Below are 17,087 nucleotides of genomic sequence, written 5' to 3'. Positions count from 1 at the left end.
AAGTTTATCCAGCTTGGCATTAAGCATTCTGTCTCAAATTTTTTCTAGAACATATTGTTCTAGGAAAATTATAGATATATTCTGCAAATTTTATTTTTAGTTTTTAAGAGAAATATCCTTTTTATTGAGATATAATTCAGATACCATAAAATTCATCCTTTTAAACTATACAGTTCAATAGTTTTTAATATATTCACAAAGTTGTACAAATATCACCACAAATTCCAGGAAATTTTCACCACCCAAAAAGAAACCATACCTTATTAGCAGCATGGCAACCGCTAATCTACTTTCTGTCTTGATGGATTTGCTTATTCTAGGTATTTTGTACAACAGAATTACACAATATGTGACATTTTGCATGTCTTTTTTTTAAACTTAGTATAATATTTTCAAGGTTCATCCATGCTATTGCATATATCAGTACTTCATTTTTATGGCTGAATAATATTCCAGTATACATGTATATCACACTTAGTATCACACTTTGTTTATCTATTCATCAGTTGGTGGACATTTGGATTATTTCCACTTTTTGGCTATTATGAATAATGGTGCTATGAACATTCATGAACAGTTTTGTTGGGTTTTTTTACTCCTAGGTTTCTACTTGCTGTGGAATTGCTGGGTCATATGGCAATTCTATGTTTAACTTTTTGAGGAACTGCTGACCATATTCTAAAACAGCTACACTGTTTCATATTCCCACTAGCAGTGTATGAGAATTCCAATTTCTTCACATTCTCAGAAACAATTGTTATCATCTTTTTGAATACAGCTGTCCTAGGGTTTGTGAGGCAGTATTCACTCATACCCTAATTTGCATTTCTGCGAAGGCTAATAGCATTGAGAATCTTTTCATGTGCTTCTTGACTATGTATATCTTTGGGAAAACGTCCATTCAATTCTTTTGTCCACTGAATTACTGCCCATCAGTTTTTGGTCTTTTTATTGAGTTGTTAGAGTTCTTTTTTTTTTTTTTTTAAGATTTTATTTATTTATTTGAAAGAGAGAGAGAGATCACAGTAGGCAGAGAGGCAGGAAGGGGGTGGGGGAAGCAGGCTCCCTGCTGAGCAGAGAGCCCAGTGTGGGCCTTGATGCCAGGACCCTGGGATCATGACCTGAGCCAAAGGCAGAGGCTTAACCCACTGAGCCACCCAGCCGCCCTAGAGTTCTTTATATATTTTAGATACTAGTCCCTTATCAGATGCATGATTTGTAAATATTTTCTTCCATTCTCTGTGTTATATTTTCCCTTTTTTGACAGTGTCCTTTGAAGCACAAAAGTTTTAAATTTTGGTGAAGTCTAATTTATCTTTTCTTTTTTCCTTAGTTACTTCCATTTTGGGTGTCATTTCTAAGAAATCTAATTGGGTGATCCAAGGACATGAAGTTTTATGCCTATGTTTTCCTCTAAGAGTTTTATAATTTTGGCTCTTATGTTTAGGTATTTGATCTAATTGACTTAATTTTGGTATATGATGTGAGATCGTGATCCAAATTCTTTCTTTTTTTTTATTATAGTTGACATACAATGTTATATTAGCTGCAGGTGTATAACATAGTGAATTAACAATTCTATTCATTATAGAGAACTCACCATAGTAAGAGTAGTCACATTTGTCACTATATGCTATTAGAATATAACTGACTACATTCCCTAGGCTATACTTTTTGTCTTCATGATTTATTTATTTTATAACTGGAAGTTTATACCTTTTAATCCCCTTCACATATTTCACCAATCCCCACCCCAGGTTCTTTTTTTTTTTTTTTTTTTTTTTTTTTACTTCATGCAAGAGGATGTCCACTTACCTTGGTACCAATTGTTGAAAGACTCTTTACCCCATTTAATTGTCTTGACACTCTTGTTGAAAATCAATTGCATATAAATATAAGGGTTTCTTTCTGGTACAGAAATATGCTTGTATTATATCTTTGACTACATTCTCTCTCATTTGTTGTGTTCTTTATCTTTGGAACCCTAATTATTCTTATGCTGGATCATCTTTGTCTTCTCTAAAAGTTTTCATCTTTCTCTCTTATTCTGCATTCATTCACCTGCTTTCTTCATGTCAGTAATTACATTTTCTGCAGCATCTATTTTATACATGGTTCTTTTTAAGAAATTCCATAATAATGATGGTTCTCAATTCATTTCCTTAAATCTGTAACTCCTTTTTCAATTTTATTATTCTATTATCTCAGTTTTTTTATCATACTGAACTCATATTTTTTAAGTTGTTTTGTAGCATAAAACATTTGTGAGGAATTTTCTTTTGTTCCATGAGCTTTATTTCTTACTCAGCTGCATTCTTTGTCTTCGTGTCTTCTATATGGTATATTATTTCCACCATTGTTTAGTTTTGTTTGTTTGGCTATTGTATGTTTGCTCTGGTTGCCATGCTGTTTCTCTGTTCCATCCATGCATAATATTATTGAGGATGACTTCTTTGTGTTCCCATTACTGTGGAAGCTCATTTGCTTTCCTGACTCTGCTACAGTTTGGGGGTTGAGGTGACTGTGATATATGCTTATGATATATGACTGTGATATATGGTTGAGAGACTGTGAAGGTTGGGATGGTGTTCATCTGTCATAGAGCACACTCTTCATTAGTATCCCTCTTTTTAGCACATGCTAGTTCTTTTGAGGTGATTTAAGATCCTCTGTCAGGGACATGTGACATTTGGCATACATCTACCCTTCCCTTGTGAGGTAATTTTGGGCTGTGGACACCTTCCTCAGCTCAGTATAGAGCCGTTGATCATTCCTTTCCATCTCAGAGAATCAGCTCAATGTTCCATTTTTCTCTCCAAACGTTGTTCCATTCCTCCTCAGTCAGAGGAGAAAAAAGATAAGGGCCTCAATTTAGTTTGCTTCCCCTGACATTTGGGGGATTTAGTGAGACATCTCAGGATTGTATTGACTTCATAGTCCTACTTCTGGAAGTTAGGAGTGGAATGATGACACTTTTCTTGTTCATCTTTCCACCTTAATCAAGAATATCCTCTTAAGTTTGAATCTCAAATATAAAATCTTCATCCAGTACATTTAAAAAAATTTACTTTTTTCCAGTTAAAATTGCCAAATGCCTAAGGTTAGTTTACCTGTTACCCTTGGTAAGTGACTATATATTTCTAAAGCATTACAGTACTCAATCTCTGTGTATCTTACTCATCTGCTCTCTGTTCTACTACTCTCCTAAAAATGGGAGAATTAAAAAAAAATTCCTTTATTTTTTGATAGAAAGCAATTCCCAGGTTGGGTCCAAGGTGAAAATGGGTCCCTTACTGGATTAGAAAACCTAGATGCCATTACAATTTCTGACTGTGAAAGCTCATAGTTTTACTGTTGAAATAATTTGTGCTAATAAATTCTGGGGAATATGTCCCTCTTATTTTAGTTTATTCCTCCCTCTTCTCTCATTTCTACTTATAACTACCCTCACCAACAACCTACATTTCACTGTTAAACTGTGTCTATAATGGTGATTGTAAAGCTTCCTTGTATTACCTTCTGGCATTTGGCTGAAAGGCATTGTCTACATTTAACAAGTAAATATTTCATAGAACAAATCCAGAGACTTTGCACTATTTGGTAACAAAAGTGCTGATGCCTCAGTGGCAGTGTTTATAAGAAAATTTAATTTTTAGGGTAAAATTTAATAGAAATTGTCTTTAGAGAACAGTAGTTAATGTTTACAAACGCTTTTAAAGGTAGGCACAAGATTGCCACTAAAAAATCTTATTGAAAATGTCTCCACGGAATCCTTCCTCTTTTAAAAGTACCTAACTTGGTGTCTTTGTTTTCATTTGCTAAAACAAAGCTATCTGTAATGTTGTCTCCAACTATGCTGAAACAGTTTGAGACCCAGTGGATAACTCTGACCAGAAAATACCCGTGGACAGTGGACAGTGCAGTTATAGGGAAAAAATGTTGCAGGATCTTGCTGAGGGGGGAAAAACTCACAAAAATGTTAGCAGACTAACAAAGAGCCCAAGGGACGGTCATATTTCTTGATTTATGTAGTTTGGTATTTAATGCATATAGAAATTCAATAACTATCTTTAAAAACCACATGGGCAAGAACAGTTCTATTTTATTTATTTATTTTTAAAAGATTATTTATTTATTTATTTATTTGACAGACAGAGATCACAAGTAGACAGAGAGGCAGGCAGAGAGAGAGGGGGAAGCAGGCTCCCTGCTGAGCAGGCAACCTGATGTGGGGCTGGATCCCAGGACCTTGGGATCATGACTTGAGCTGAAGGCAGAGGCTTTAACCCACTGAGCCACCCAGGATCCGGAAACACTTCTATTTGAGACTAAAGATGCCAAGGTGGCTGAGGAATTTCCGTATTTCTTTCCTTGATGCTTAGAACAGGGCTATGTCTGGAGCAGATGTTCAATAGATACTAATAGATACTAATTAGTAATTACAATGACTATATTCGTATGGAACGATTTCAGGGGCTTCTCTCCTGGTTTGTATGATCTGAAGGTTTTTAATATCTGTATATATGTCAGAAAGTCAGCATTAGAAACCTTCTGCAGCAAATCATACGTTATTAATTTGATTCGTGTTTTAAAACTTACCTTTGGCATTATGAAATAATTCCTCAAGTGAGGAAAACAGCCAATTAAAAAAAAAAAGCCCCTTTTTTAATCTTAAGGAAAACACGTCAAAGCAGATGTCCTTGGTTACGAATGCAGCTGATCAATAACGTTTCACAATTTGTACCAACACTAGCGGAAAGGAGCGAGCTTAGCACGTCACTCTAAAACGATCAGTACCAAATTTCCCCAGAGCACAAATGGGTTTCTAATCAAAGTCCTAACTTTTCTTCTCTTGTAAATCAATTTTTCTCCAGACCCTCACAAACACCATCGTCCTAGATACAGAGACTCACGCGAGGACCACTTGGTGTAACACTCTCCCTCGGAGCAGAGAGAGGGTTCTCGTAGGTGGCAGGTGCGTGGGACAATTTTTAACTAACCAACGCAGGAGTTTCGTGTCATATTATTCTCTTGCCCCAAAAGCATAGGAGTTGGTGTCCTTACCCCACAGTCTTTTCCCCTTGAGGCCACCTGTTGGGTCATCTTTTGCAGAGCGAGGGGACCAGAGCACTTCTGAAGCAGCGTTTTCCTCGCCTAGGAGAGGGCTGACCGTGCGCGCAGAGCATGCGCCCCTCGCCAAGGTTCCAGCACCCGACGCCGGCTTCCTTTCGGATTCGGTTCACACTGAACAGCCCGAGTGGTCCACCCCTTCCTCCCGGCTGGCGCCGGACGTGTCCCCAGCGAGGCCGCCTCACCGCCCCTGGCGGGGGACTTTCCGCAGCTCGCGGGGTCCATTCCCCCGCGCGCCCCTCCCCCGGGGCTGCCCCTGTGAGGAGCCCTGCCGAGGACAGGCGAGGGGGCGGGGCGAGCGCCTGACGCGCGGAGGCTCTGGCCAATGGGAACGCCCCGCGGCGCCGGTCGAGCCGCCAGCAGATAAAAAGGAGGCACCGCCGCGCTCTCCAGCCTGCCACTGTCCCTGGCAGAGGAGGTGTCCCTGGCCGGTCGCCTACTTTTCTCAGGTGATCCTGGCCACAGCCTATTGCCTGCGGCCTCCGGCGCGCTTGAGTGTCAGTCCCCGAAGCGTCCCAGAGTCCCTCCGGAGCGGCAGCGGGCGGGTCCATGGAGAAGGGTCCGGTGCGGGCGCCGGCAAAGCCGCGGGGCGCCAGGTGCAGTAATGGGTTCCCCGAGGGGGAGCCGCCGCGATCCGGGCCGAGCGGGCTGGCGGAGAAGCCGCCGCGGCCGGAGACCAAGAGCGTCCAGCCGGCGGACGGCTGGAAGGGCGAACGGCCGCGCAGCGAGGAGGATAATGAGCTGAACCTCCCCAACCTGGCGGCCGCCTACTCGTCTATCCTGCGCTCGCTGGGCGAGGACCCCCAGCGGCAGGGACTGCTCAAGACGCCCTGGAGGGCGGCCACAGCCATGCAGTTCTTCACCAAGGGCTACCAGGAGACCATCTCAGGTCAGTGCGCCCGCCGGCCTCGTGGGCGCGGGCCGCTCCGGCTTGCGGGCACCGAGTAGGTGGCCGCGGGAGGCGCGCGTCGGCTCGGGGAAGTTTCCGGAGTTGCCTCACTCTTGGCAGAAGATAGAGTGCTGTCACTTCCAAACCCCACCTTCGGCCCTGGCCCCGCTGTCCCGCCCAGGCGAGGGCCCTGTGCGCGGCATCCGGCTCAGCTGTCCTTGCGGGGTCCTCCCGGTCCCGCGCGCAGCCCTATCCTTGAGCCTCGGGTTGCGGGGACAGCGGTCACTGAACTACCTGCCAGGTGGGAGGCTGGAGCCCCTGTCGCCCGAGCGCCCAGAGCCGGATGCCTGAAGCACGTGCCGAACCCAGACTTGCCAGGATTAGGATCGCCTGGCGCTCGTGGAAGGGAGCTCTTCCTAGGTCGTCCCTCTTCTCGAGGTCTAATTTTTTGATAGTTCTGGGGTGAAGCTTTGGCTTGGTCTGCTTGGACCGCGGGGGTGATTCTTTGTGGCAAACTCGGAGACCCGCACGCTCAACTGACTTGCTAGGGCACCGGGGTTTTGGGGATAGTTCTAATTCTCTTTGGTCCACTGCAAGTTAACTCCCATCTCAGGACTTTCCCAGGATTTGGCCCAGCTCAGGGCATGGACTTGCCCAGAATTTGAGGCGTGACGTTTTGCTGTTTGAAGCCCCCGTCCCCATTCTAAAAGCTCAAAATTAAGTGACTCCTGGGGAGTCGGGAAGTTTCGCTGGGTTCTGGGACCCGGAATTGGAGTACCTCTAAGCTGGGTTTGCCCAATGTTATCCGTGCCTGAGGCGGGTCAAACTTTCACCCAGAAGGTTGGAAAGCTGTAGGGGATGGGGGAGGGAGAATGGAAAATGAGGACTTAGCTGCTTATTTGCTGGGCGAATGGTGCTGTTCTTTACAAAAAAGAGAACGAAAGCTTCTGACTTCTGCAACTGGGACCAAAGATGTTTTCCAGCTTAAATCTTTGGTGCCTCTTGGTGACATTTAGTTATTTGGCCTAAGAAGCCTCTACCTTCATCGTGTCTCAAAGAACAGTGTTGCTTTGCAAGGTAACTACCCTGCCCCTGTTATTTTCTTTTCTTTTTTTTTTTTTTTAAGATTTTATTTAGTTATTTGACAGACAGAAATCACAAGTAGGCAGAGAGGCAGGCAGAGAGAGAGAGAGGAAGGGAAGCAGGCACCCTGCTGAGCAGAGAGCCCGATGCGGGGCTGGATCCCAGGACCCTGAGATCATGACCTGAGCCGAAGGCAGAGGCTTAACCCACTGAGCCACCCAGGCGCCCCTATTTTCTTGATGACGAGTCCGGCGACTCCCCTTATAGATCCCGGGAAAAGCTAAGTTATTTTTGCTCGGTCTTCCACACCCCAGAGGAAGGGTGGGAAATCAGTGTGAGAGGGGTGGGGCTCCAAAAGGAAATAATACTACATACTAAAGCCAAGAAAGTCCTAGTTCTGTGTCCAAGTTCTTTTTTTTACTTCTTGATGGTAACAGTTCAGAGACTGAAAAGCCAAATTTCAAACTGCAAAGACTGAAGAATAAGCAGTCTTCATTTGGTGAATGTTTGATCATTTTATAACATTCCACAATGTAATGAAGAAACCTCTTTTAGGGACTTACTCATTCTGCCTCTTGTGGATACTGAATGCAGTCCCCTTCATAACATGGGTCAGACTTTGGGAATCTTGGCCAAATTCACAGGAGAGAGGTATTTCTGACTCCCAGACAGGTCACAAAATTACCTAAAGTGATTCACAAGGTTTATTTAAACAAATGGTGAGCATAAGTTTGTCTTATGAGCCAGAGGGCTAATGAATCCAAAGAACACTTCAATCTACCTTAGAAAATGGTTTTACACTTGTTAACTTATTACTTCAAAAGTGCATGGACCTAGATACAGAAAGCAGATTAGGGGTTGCCAGGGCCTGGGGAGGAGGATAGAATGGGGAGTGGCTGCTTAATGGGTTTCTTTTTGGGGTGATGAAAATGTTCTGAACTAGAGAGTGGTGATAGTGGTGTTTGCACAACATTGTGAGTATATTAAATGCCACTGGATTGTAACCTCAAAATGGCTAAAATGAATTTTTTTTTCTATTTATTTGACAGAGAGAGAGAGAAAGACCACAAGTAGGCAGAGAGGCAGGCAGAGAGAGAGTGGGGGAAGCAGGCTCCCCGCCGCACAGAGAGCCCAATGTGGGCTCTATTGCAGGGCCCTGAGATCATGACCTGAGCCAAAGGCAGAGGCTCAACCCACTGAGCCACCCAGGCACCCCTAAAATGAATTTTTTAAATGATAAATTTTATAATACATATTTTATTATACATAAATTTTTATTTTATATTTTATATTTATATTTTATAAAATTTATACAAAAATTTTATTATGCATAAATTTTATGTATAGTTTAACACAATAAAAAGACTCCACGGGCCATTTAAGAATTATACTAGCCGTTAACTGAAAACTTTTTTATTTTTTAACTGCTTTATGCGGAAGGTCTTGGTTAATCCTTGTTTTGAGGTAAACACTGTTCTTTTAACCCCATGACAAGGAAACTGAGGGAGAGAGGTTAACAGCTTCAAGTGGTAGGGCTGGTATTTGAGTTCAGACAGCCTGAATGTGGAATTCTTACCTACTTTCTCATGTTGTTATTTTGATGTGTCAGTGTACCTTATCTCTAAATATTTCAAACTGTGAGCTATGACCTAACAGCTGGGTTAGCAGCATTAAAAAAAAAAAAAAAAGGTGGAGTAGAATTGAAAAGTTCAGTTTATCACATGTAGTAAGGTTACAAGTTGTGAGGAGCTTCTGTGTGGGTTTTGTAGGGTTTTTTTTTGTTGTGTACTGGCTCCAGATGTAAATATAATTAACTGTGGATTGTGGTAAAAAGTTTGAAAGCCTCTATCTAAGGGCTCGCACTTAAGGGCTTAATACATTAATACATTTCTTGAGGCACATAGTTAGAAGACAGAGAGGAGAGGACAACAAGGGTAGTGCTGAATTTAAAGGAATAAACCTCAAATGGTAGTGGGCTAGACCCTACCCCAGCCTGGGTGGGAGACAGAAGGAAGGATATTTTAAATCTGTAGATAATATGGCAGAGAGTAATAAAACAATCCTGAACAATCCCTAATTTTTATTTCTTTAGAGAGCATAAATTAGTGACCACTAAAAATTGTTTTGGGAAGAAATAAACTGCTTTATAACTCTCACTTTTCTTTACTTGTAAACAAGATACTCTGTATCTTTCATATCTCTTATGGTTAATGGTGTTGACTTCAGTGTTGTAAAATAGAAAATAAATTGGTGCCTTACATTCCTCAAATAATTTTTTGTTACTTCCCTCCTTAGTGGATTGATGCTAACTTCTGGCATTCTGTACTGCCCCCTGTACTGCCCCTTCTCTGCATGACCCTTGCCTAGTGTACCTTTCATCTACTTTCTAATGTGTACCTTACCATGGGTACATCTATGATCACCAGTGATGGGGCTATGTCAGGGTTGTGCAAGTTTTCTGGTCACTGTTCACCACTGGGTTAGGAGGAAACTCTGAAAGAGACACTGCACCCTCTCCCAGGAACTGGCTCTCCTTTGAATCTGCCACAAGATGAGCCTTGGACCAGCTCATCTTTCTCTGTTGCTGTCCTATTCCATTAACACATCGTAGTTCTCTTATATATTCTAAGTTTTACCTTGATGAGGTCTCCTTTTTTTTTTTTTTTTTTAAATATTTATTTATTTGACAGAGAGACACAGCGAGAGAGGGAACACAAGCAGGGGGAGTGAGAGAGGGAGACCTGTGCCGAAATCAAGAGTTGGATACTTAACTGGCTGAGCCACCCAGGCTCTCCAATGAGGTCCCCCTTCTAATAAGGAATCTTACCTGTATTTCCAATATCTTATTCAGAACTTTAAATAAATTGGAGGGTCTACTGTTCTTTGAGGTTCTTGGTCTTCTTGTCCCTGTGTCTGACATTTCCCATTCCCTGTTCCCTCCTGTGTTTAGATGGGAATAACCTTTTAATGAGCATTGTCTACCAAATGTTAAGGGCATCTACCTTTTTTCATCAATTGTCCTCTTTATGCATTTATGGGAACACACAACTCTTGTGTCGTATTTCTAATTAATGTAGGTTTTAGCTTGTCTTATCCAGGATGCCAAAACAGTTTTCATAAATCAGTTTTTAGGAAGCACTTAAGCATGTGTGTAATGCAGCATGAGGAGAGGGTACCACAGGTGATGGGCTTCTTGACTGTCTTCCCACCAGGGTTGAGGAGCCCTGCCTCAGTAATTTTCACTGCAAGATGGTATCTTTCCTTTAAAGATAACACAAGGCAGGGCACCTTGGTGGTTCTGTTGGTCAAGGCTCTGACTCTTGATTTTGGCTCAAGTCATGATCTCAGGGTTATGAGATCACCTATGTGGAGCTCTGCACTGGGTGTGGAGCCTGCTTAAGATCCTCTCTCTCCCCCTGTGCCCTCCCAACCCCCACCACAGGCAGGCACTCTCTCATTCTCAAAAATAAACAAAGAAAGATAATACAAAGCAATTAGAGACTTTGTTTATCCAAAAATGAGTCTTAGTTACTTCATGCTGAAATATGCTAGAACTCACGAAAGATTTTTTTCTCTTTTTGAATCACAAATCCTTGTGATTTACCAAATCAGACCAATGATGAACTAAAAATTGTAACAATTTATAAGGTATGAATGGGGACAAGAATCACATTATTTACTATCCCTCCCACATTGTGGATGAAATGTGAGTTTATGTCCCAAGTTTTTAAATATATTAAAGAAATGTTAATCTCATCATGGAGAGGTGCTATTTTTGGATGTGTGTAGGTCATCTACATATTGATTCACTAGTAATTTTTATTTTAAATTGTTTTGCTAATGAATACTTTTATAGGACTTAGTTCTACTTACTGCTAGAAAGTGTACTATGAATAAAGAAGAAAAAATAATGAAGTTGTTGAAGTACATGCCTGGAATTTAGGAATAGTCAAAGTTGATTAAAGCTGTTAAGCCATTGAGAATGGAGGAAAACAGCTTGTCCTAATGATTTCTTTTATTTTTTAAATTATTTTTTAAAGATCTGTTTATTTATTTGGTAGAGAAAGAGAGAGTGGGAGTGGGGGGAGGGGCAGAGGGAGAGCATCTGAAGCAGACTCCACACTGAGCACATAGCCCATCTTGGGGCTTGATCTCATGACCCTTGAGATCATGACCTGAGCAGAAACCAAGAGTCAGACACTTTACTGACTGAACCACCCAGGTGCCCTCTAAGGTTTTCTTTTAAAAATATATTATCTATTAACAATTTTTCTGACCTGGGAGAAAAAAAGTTCACTACAGATAACTTCGTAATACCAAACAAAGCCATCAGTTTGGTGCCTGTTTTAGTTTCATTGGGTTGGTATAAAGTACCACAGACTGGGCTGTTTAAACAACAGGTATTTTATTGTCCCATGTTCTAGAGGCTAGAAGTCCAAAAGCAAGGTGTAGGTGGAAGTGTGGGTGGAACCATACTCCCTCTGACAGTTGTAGTGCAGAGACCTTTTTTTGCTCTTCCCAACATCTGGTGGTAGGTATCAAACCTCAGTGTTCATTTGCCTGCATTATTCCAATCTCCATCTCTATTGGTGTTCAGATTTTCCTCTTTTAAAGACAACAGTCACGTAGGACTGAGTCTATTGTACTCCACTATGTCCCTTCTTACTTTAGTTAATTACATCTGCCGTTACTCAATTTCCAAATAAGTCACATTCTGAGGTACTGGGGTTTTGGGCTCTGACTTATCTTTTTGGGAAGGAATACGATTCACCTTATACCTATACCAGGGCTAAATACTATTCTTCATAAGACTGGCAACTTTACAGTTTCACGTAACAAATTTATTGAGTGCCAGGCCCTGCACCAAATGCTTGGAACACAGGATGAGTAAAGCCAGATATGGTTTCTGCTGTTACGGAATTTACAGTCTCTTGGACAAAGACCGATATTCATCAAAATCACATGAGTGAGTGTGGGATTACAGATTGAGAAATGTTAAGGATAAAATGGACAGAGCTCAATGAGAGCACTTAACAAAGGAATTTATCTGTGCTGGGAGATAGGAGCGTGGATGCCTGAGCTGACATGTGAGTAAAAACAGACACTACGATAACTTACTAGGTGTTGAGTTCTTTACATATATTGTCTCGGTTGCCCTCACAGTAGCCCAGAGGGTAGGTGATGTATTCCCATTTTACAGATAAGAAAACTGAGGCACAGAGAGGACCTGCCCAAGATCGTATCTTGACAATAGCAGTGCTGGGAAGATGATAGAAAATGAGAGTTATAGTTTCTGGCATTCTGTTTAATCATAATACTGTGCTGATTTATTTAAATTCCCTCCTCCTCCTCTCCCTTTTTGTATTTTCTCTGCTGTTTTCTTTGTTCAGCTCTTGAAACTCTTCCATGGCTGGGTTTCACCCACTGGCTCATTTGCAATATACTCCTGTAATTTGAGTCCCGTATTAGGTTGAGTCAGACTGCAGTATTAAAATTTGCCAGGAGAGGGCAACTATCTAATCTTTGATGTATGCTAGATTATGAATCCTGGATCATATGAACCATTCCTAATTCCAGTTTATATAAATGAATATATTCCCTTCGGTTCTACATTCTCTTTTGAATCTATGGCAGTTAGATCTGGGGATAATTTGGATTTGGTTAATCAAAGATTATCTGAACTGAGGTAAATGTGTTATACTCAAGGCTGAGAGGACATTTACTCACTGGAATTTTGTCTGATTATAAGCCTCATGAGCAGTTTTTTAGTCCCTTTTAGAGAAGAGGAACTGTTTGTACTCCTTGTTGCATCCCTAGCAAACTTCCCAGCATATGTTTGAATTAATTTCATAAAGACAAAGACCCTTTCTTAACTCTTTTTTTCTACCACAATCCTCTCTGCGTAGGTGCTCAATAAATACTACTTGTTTTATACACTGAAGAAAAATTCAGAGGACTTGTCTTTATGAAAAAAAGCCACAAGTTATTCCAACTGGGCCTCCTGAATACTTTTAGACCAGAGGTCATCCTTTAGACAAGTGTGTAGAGTCAGACAGTCTGCACTGCAGAAACTCACCTGTTTGAGATAGCTCCTAGAGTCAGTCAACATATTATTTCAAGGTATCACTGAAGTGACTGGTCTGTTCCCTGGCACATAAAAATTATGGGGAAGGATCTCTAGAAAATCTGTCAAGATTGCAATCAGTTTTTAAGCTGTCATAGAAATGTTCAAATGTACACAGCATAGTATAATGAGCTGATGTGTGCCTTCTAGCCTCAACTGTTAGCATAAATATAGGTCTACTTTTTTTAACCTTTCTGTCTCACATTCCCTCACTGAATTGTTTTAAAACAAATCCCAAATACGTCATTTCATTGATAAATACTTCACTATATCTAAAATAAAAAGACCTAAAAATATTGTGCTTGAAATTAACAGTTATTCCTTATTTCCAAATATCTATCCAGTGTTTACATTTCTCTGATTTTTCCACAGGTGTCTCTTTACAAATTGGTTTCTTTTTTTTTTTTTTAAGATTTTATTTATTTATTTGACAGAGAGAGATCACAGGTAGGCAGAGAGGCAGGCAGAGAGAGAGAGAGGGAAGCAGGCTCCCTGCTGACCAGAGAGCCCAATGTGGGGCTCCATCCCAGGATCCTGGGATCAGGATCTGAGCCAAAGGCAGAGGCTTTAACCCACTGAGCCACCCAGGCACTCCTACAAATTGGTTTCTTTGGATAAAGATTCAAACAAGATTCACACATTGTATTTGATTAATGTCCTTAAGTTTCTTTTAATTTGTTACAATTTGTTATTCCTTTTTATCCCCTATAATTTGTTGAAGAAACAGGGTCATTTGTCCTATAGAATTTTCCACATTCTAGGTTTTGCTCATTATTTTCTCATGATTTAGTTTAACATGTTCCTTAAATACTGTGGATTTAGAGGTGTGCCTCCCTGCTCCCACCCAAAAATAACTCTTAAATTTAGTAAAGAATAATTATAAATGGTGGCGTAATGCTTCCATCAGGAGGCAACTAAATAACTAGTTGTCTTTCTGTGACATCAAATTGTTCATGTTAGGTGTTATCAGCCTTATTCATCCATTATAAAGTGCCTCACCCATCTTCACTTACTGCTTTTAATAGCCATTGATGATTGTCTAGACCCAGTAATTATAATTTGCAAAATAATGATGTTTGGTTCTTTAATTCCTTTTGAATTTATTGACTGAATTTCTATAAAGAAGATATAGAAGAATGTCTTAGACTATCTTTGCAACTATTAGTAAGTTTAAAAGTATTTAAAATAAAGCTTAAATTATGACTATTATTTCTTTAATTCTAAAGTAGAGCTGCTCCTTATTATGACTTAATCTAGAAGCCATAAAAGAAAAATATTTACATAAAAACTATGAATTATCACATGTGAAATACCAACATGAATGATTCAAATGACAAATGGGAAAGAAATATTACAACTCGCTTTGAGACAACAGGGTAATCAAACTAATATAAAAAGAGAGGCTAGAAATTAATGTGAAAGGTCAAAAACAGAACTGAAAAATCGAGGAGACCTGTAAGCAGACAGTTCATGGGGTAGGAAATACAAATGACTTAAACACTTAGAATGATGCTTGACCTCACTTTCAGTAAGAGAAATGCACACAGACATTTCTTCCTTGTTAGATTGACAAAAGTCCAAAAATTTGATACTGCATTATGTTATCGAAGTGCTAGGGCAAAAACTATTACTGTTGAAAGGATACTATCCTTATGGAGGTTAATTGGCAACATCTATCATATACCAAGTTATATAAGCTACTTAAAAATTCAGCCTCTAGGAATTTATCTTAGATGGATACTTGGACACATTAAATACGTATGCTCAAAGTTAGCCACTATAGCCTTGAATGTGGAAGTAACCTCAATGTCTAGGCTTTTAGAATGGCTAACTCAGAGGAGTTATATTTTGTAGGAAAAATGGGATATGGGGGACAATAAAATGTTGCTTATATTGGTATTACATGTTAATCAGAATATGAACTGGACCGATAGCACATAAGTATAGAAGCAATATTTTTCACTATTTCCAGTTTTTGATTTTTGAGGTATGTGCATGTATTTTCAAATAGGTGAAAATATTTTGGCAAAGTTGTTTCAAATCTAGCAGTAAAATAAATACAACTTTTCCTAAGGGCTAGCTAACCAGAAAAATCTGATAACTGAAAAACGTTTACCCTGAAATTATAGAAAAAATAGTGTGTATATATATATATATATGTATATACATATATATGTGTATATATATATATTTGTGAGCTTGATCTTCATTGTGATTTTTTTTTTTTTTAAGATTTTCCTGCTGAATGGGAAACTGGATGCAGGACTTGATTCCGGGACTCCAGGATCATGACCTGAGCTGAGGGAAGATGCTTAAGGGACTGAGCCACCCAGGCAGCCTTCTTTGTGATCTTTATTGCATGTAGAAAGAGACTGAGTTTGAATGTGACCTTCTCTTTTAACTATGCATGTAATTACTGGCATGTTTCTAAAGTTTAATTGTCATTTTTCCCCCTTTTTAAAGGATGGTATGGAAATACCTGCTCTGCCTGGGCTGATCTAGGTAGTTTGTGACTACAGCATTCATGTTCTAAATCGACATCATGCCCCCTCAGTTTTTAAGTGCCTGTGTTTTCATATGAAGACCTACTTAGTATGTGAGGATCATAATATGTAGGAATTCTGTCTTTCTTCCTGAATCCTAGCAAAGAGAAAGCAGGGTCTATAGCAGGGACCAAACAGTAAGTTCCTGAGGAGAGGAGCATATGGAGTTTTATGTGGTCAGAAGGGAGGCAGATGCTTCTGGTGGAGAGACTTGAAACCGCAGATTACTGTGGAGGTGTAACTTTGAGCTGAAAGTAAAGGAAATTCATTTTGAGGATTTGGAAAAAGTTTTTAAATTTTTTGTTTTTAAGTCCTCTCTACACCTAACTCAGTGCTCGAACTCTCAGCCCTGAGATCAAGAGATGTATGCTCCACCAACTGAGCCAGCCAGGTACCCCCAAGTGTTTTTGTTGTTGTTGCTGCTGCTGTTGTTTATTTATTTATTTTTAAAGATTTTTATTTATCTATTAGAGAGTAAGCAAGAGCGAGAGAGCACGGGGTGGGGGGGAGGAGCAGAGGGAGAGGGAGAAGCAAACTCCCCAATGAGCAGGGAGCCCACATCAGATCATGACCTGAACTGAAGGCAGGCGCTAAACTGACTGAGCCACCCAGACACCCCTTTTGTTGTTTAAACAGAAATTGTCCATGCTGGTTTAGAGAAGGCTACCATCTAAGTGTCCTGGATTAAAAACAATATACTAATATTCATAGTTGTTGGTACCATAGAATTAAAATTAAATGAAACTTTTAAAGCAATTTATTGTCCACTTTTTAAAGGTCAGGATGGAAGGCATCAGTGGGCTCCTTTCTCTGATGTTTTAAAAATCCATTCTGGCCAGTCATCCTGTCTATGAACTTTACCTGAATGCGTGTTGCTAGTTGGCTTATTTGGTTTAATTGGTCTAGTCTTTACAATCTGGTTGTTGGTTTTATCTGTGCTTCTTCTGGTTAATCTCCTTGCTTACTTGTGCTCCAAGTCCTGACTCTTGTACTTCTTGAGTATCTCTAGACTCTGTCTTATCTTCTCTTGCTCTGACTCTTTGTCCTCTCTCACCAGAAGTCCAGTGACTTTTTAACTTCCCAACTTACTTCCTAGCTGTTAGTGCCACTTTAATTTTACTAAAATTGAACAGGTCTCATCCTTCTGAAAATACTTGCCTGATTTTTTTCTTGTTTTTCCTCACCATGGCTGAGGTTTTGTTGTGTTCCATTCTCTCAACTGCATTCTTTCCCCCTTCTGTTCCATCACTCCTCCTCTCACGAGGGCCTTTAATTTAGGGCACAGTCCGTCTTGAAAAATCACCGCTTCGTTCCACAC

The 17,087-nt window shown here is 40.4% G+C and overlaps 1 protein-coding gene across 2 annotated transcripts in view; it reads left to right on the top strand.

The window, feature by feature from the left end:
• Positions 1-5,514: 5,514 nt before the first annotated feature.
• The window catches only part of GCH1 (GTP cyclohydrolase 1), a 45,069-nt gene continuing 33,496 nt past the window's right edge, over positions 5,515-17,087 (top strand). Inside the window, exon 1 of one of the 2 annotated variants that reach the window (XM_047735708.1) lies at positions 5,515-6,019. In XM_047735708.1, coding sequence (XP_047591664.1) covers positions 5,680-6,019 — 340 coding nt within the window. In that variant the 5' untranslated portion in view covers positions 5,515-5,679. The remainder of the gene's footprint in view (positions 6,020-17,087) is intronic. The other variant, XM_047735707.1, reaches the window with a different exon arrangement.

Source organism: Lutra lutra, chromosome 7 (assembly GCF_902655055.1).
Source record: "Lutra lutra chromosome 7, mLutLut1.2, whole genome shotgun sequence".
Lineage (NCBI taxonomy): Eukaryota > Metazoa > Chordata > Mammalia > Carnivora > Mustelidae > Lutra > Lutra lutra.
Note: the sequence above shows the minus strand (reverse complement) of the source record. Positions and strands in the feature narration are given on the sequence as shown.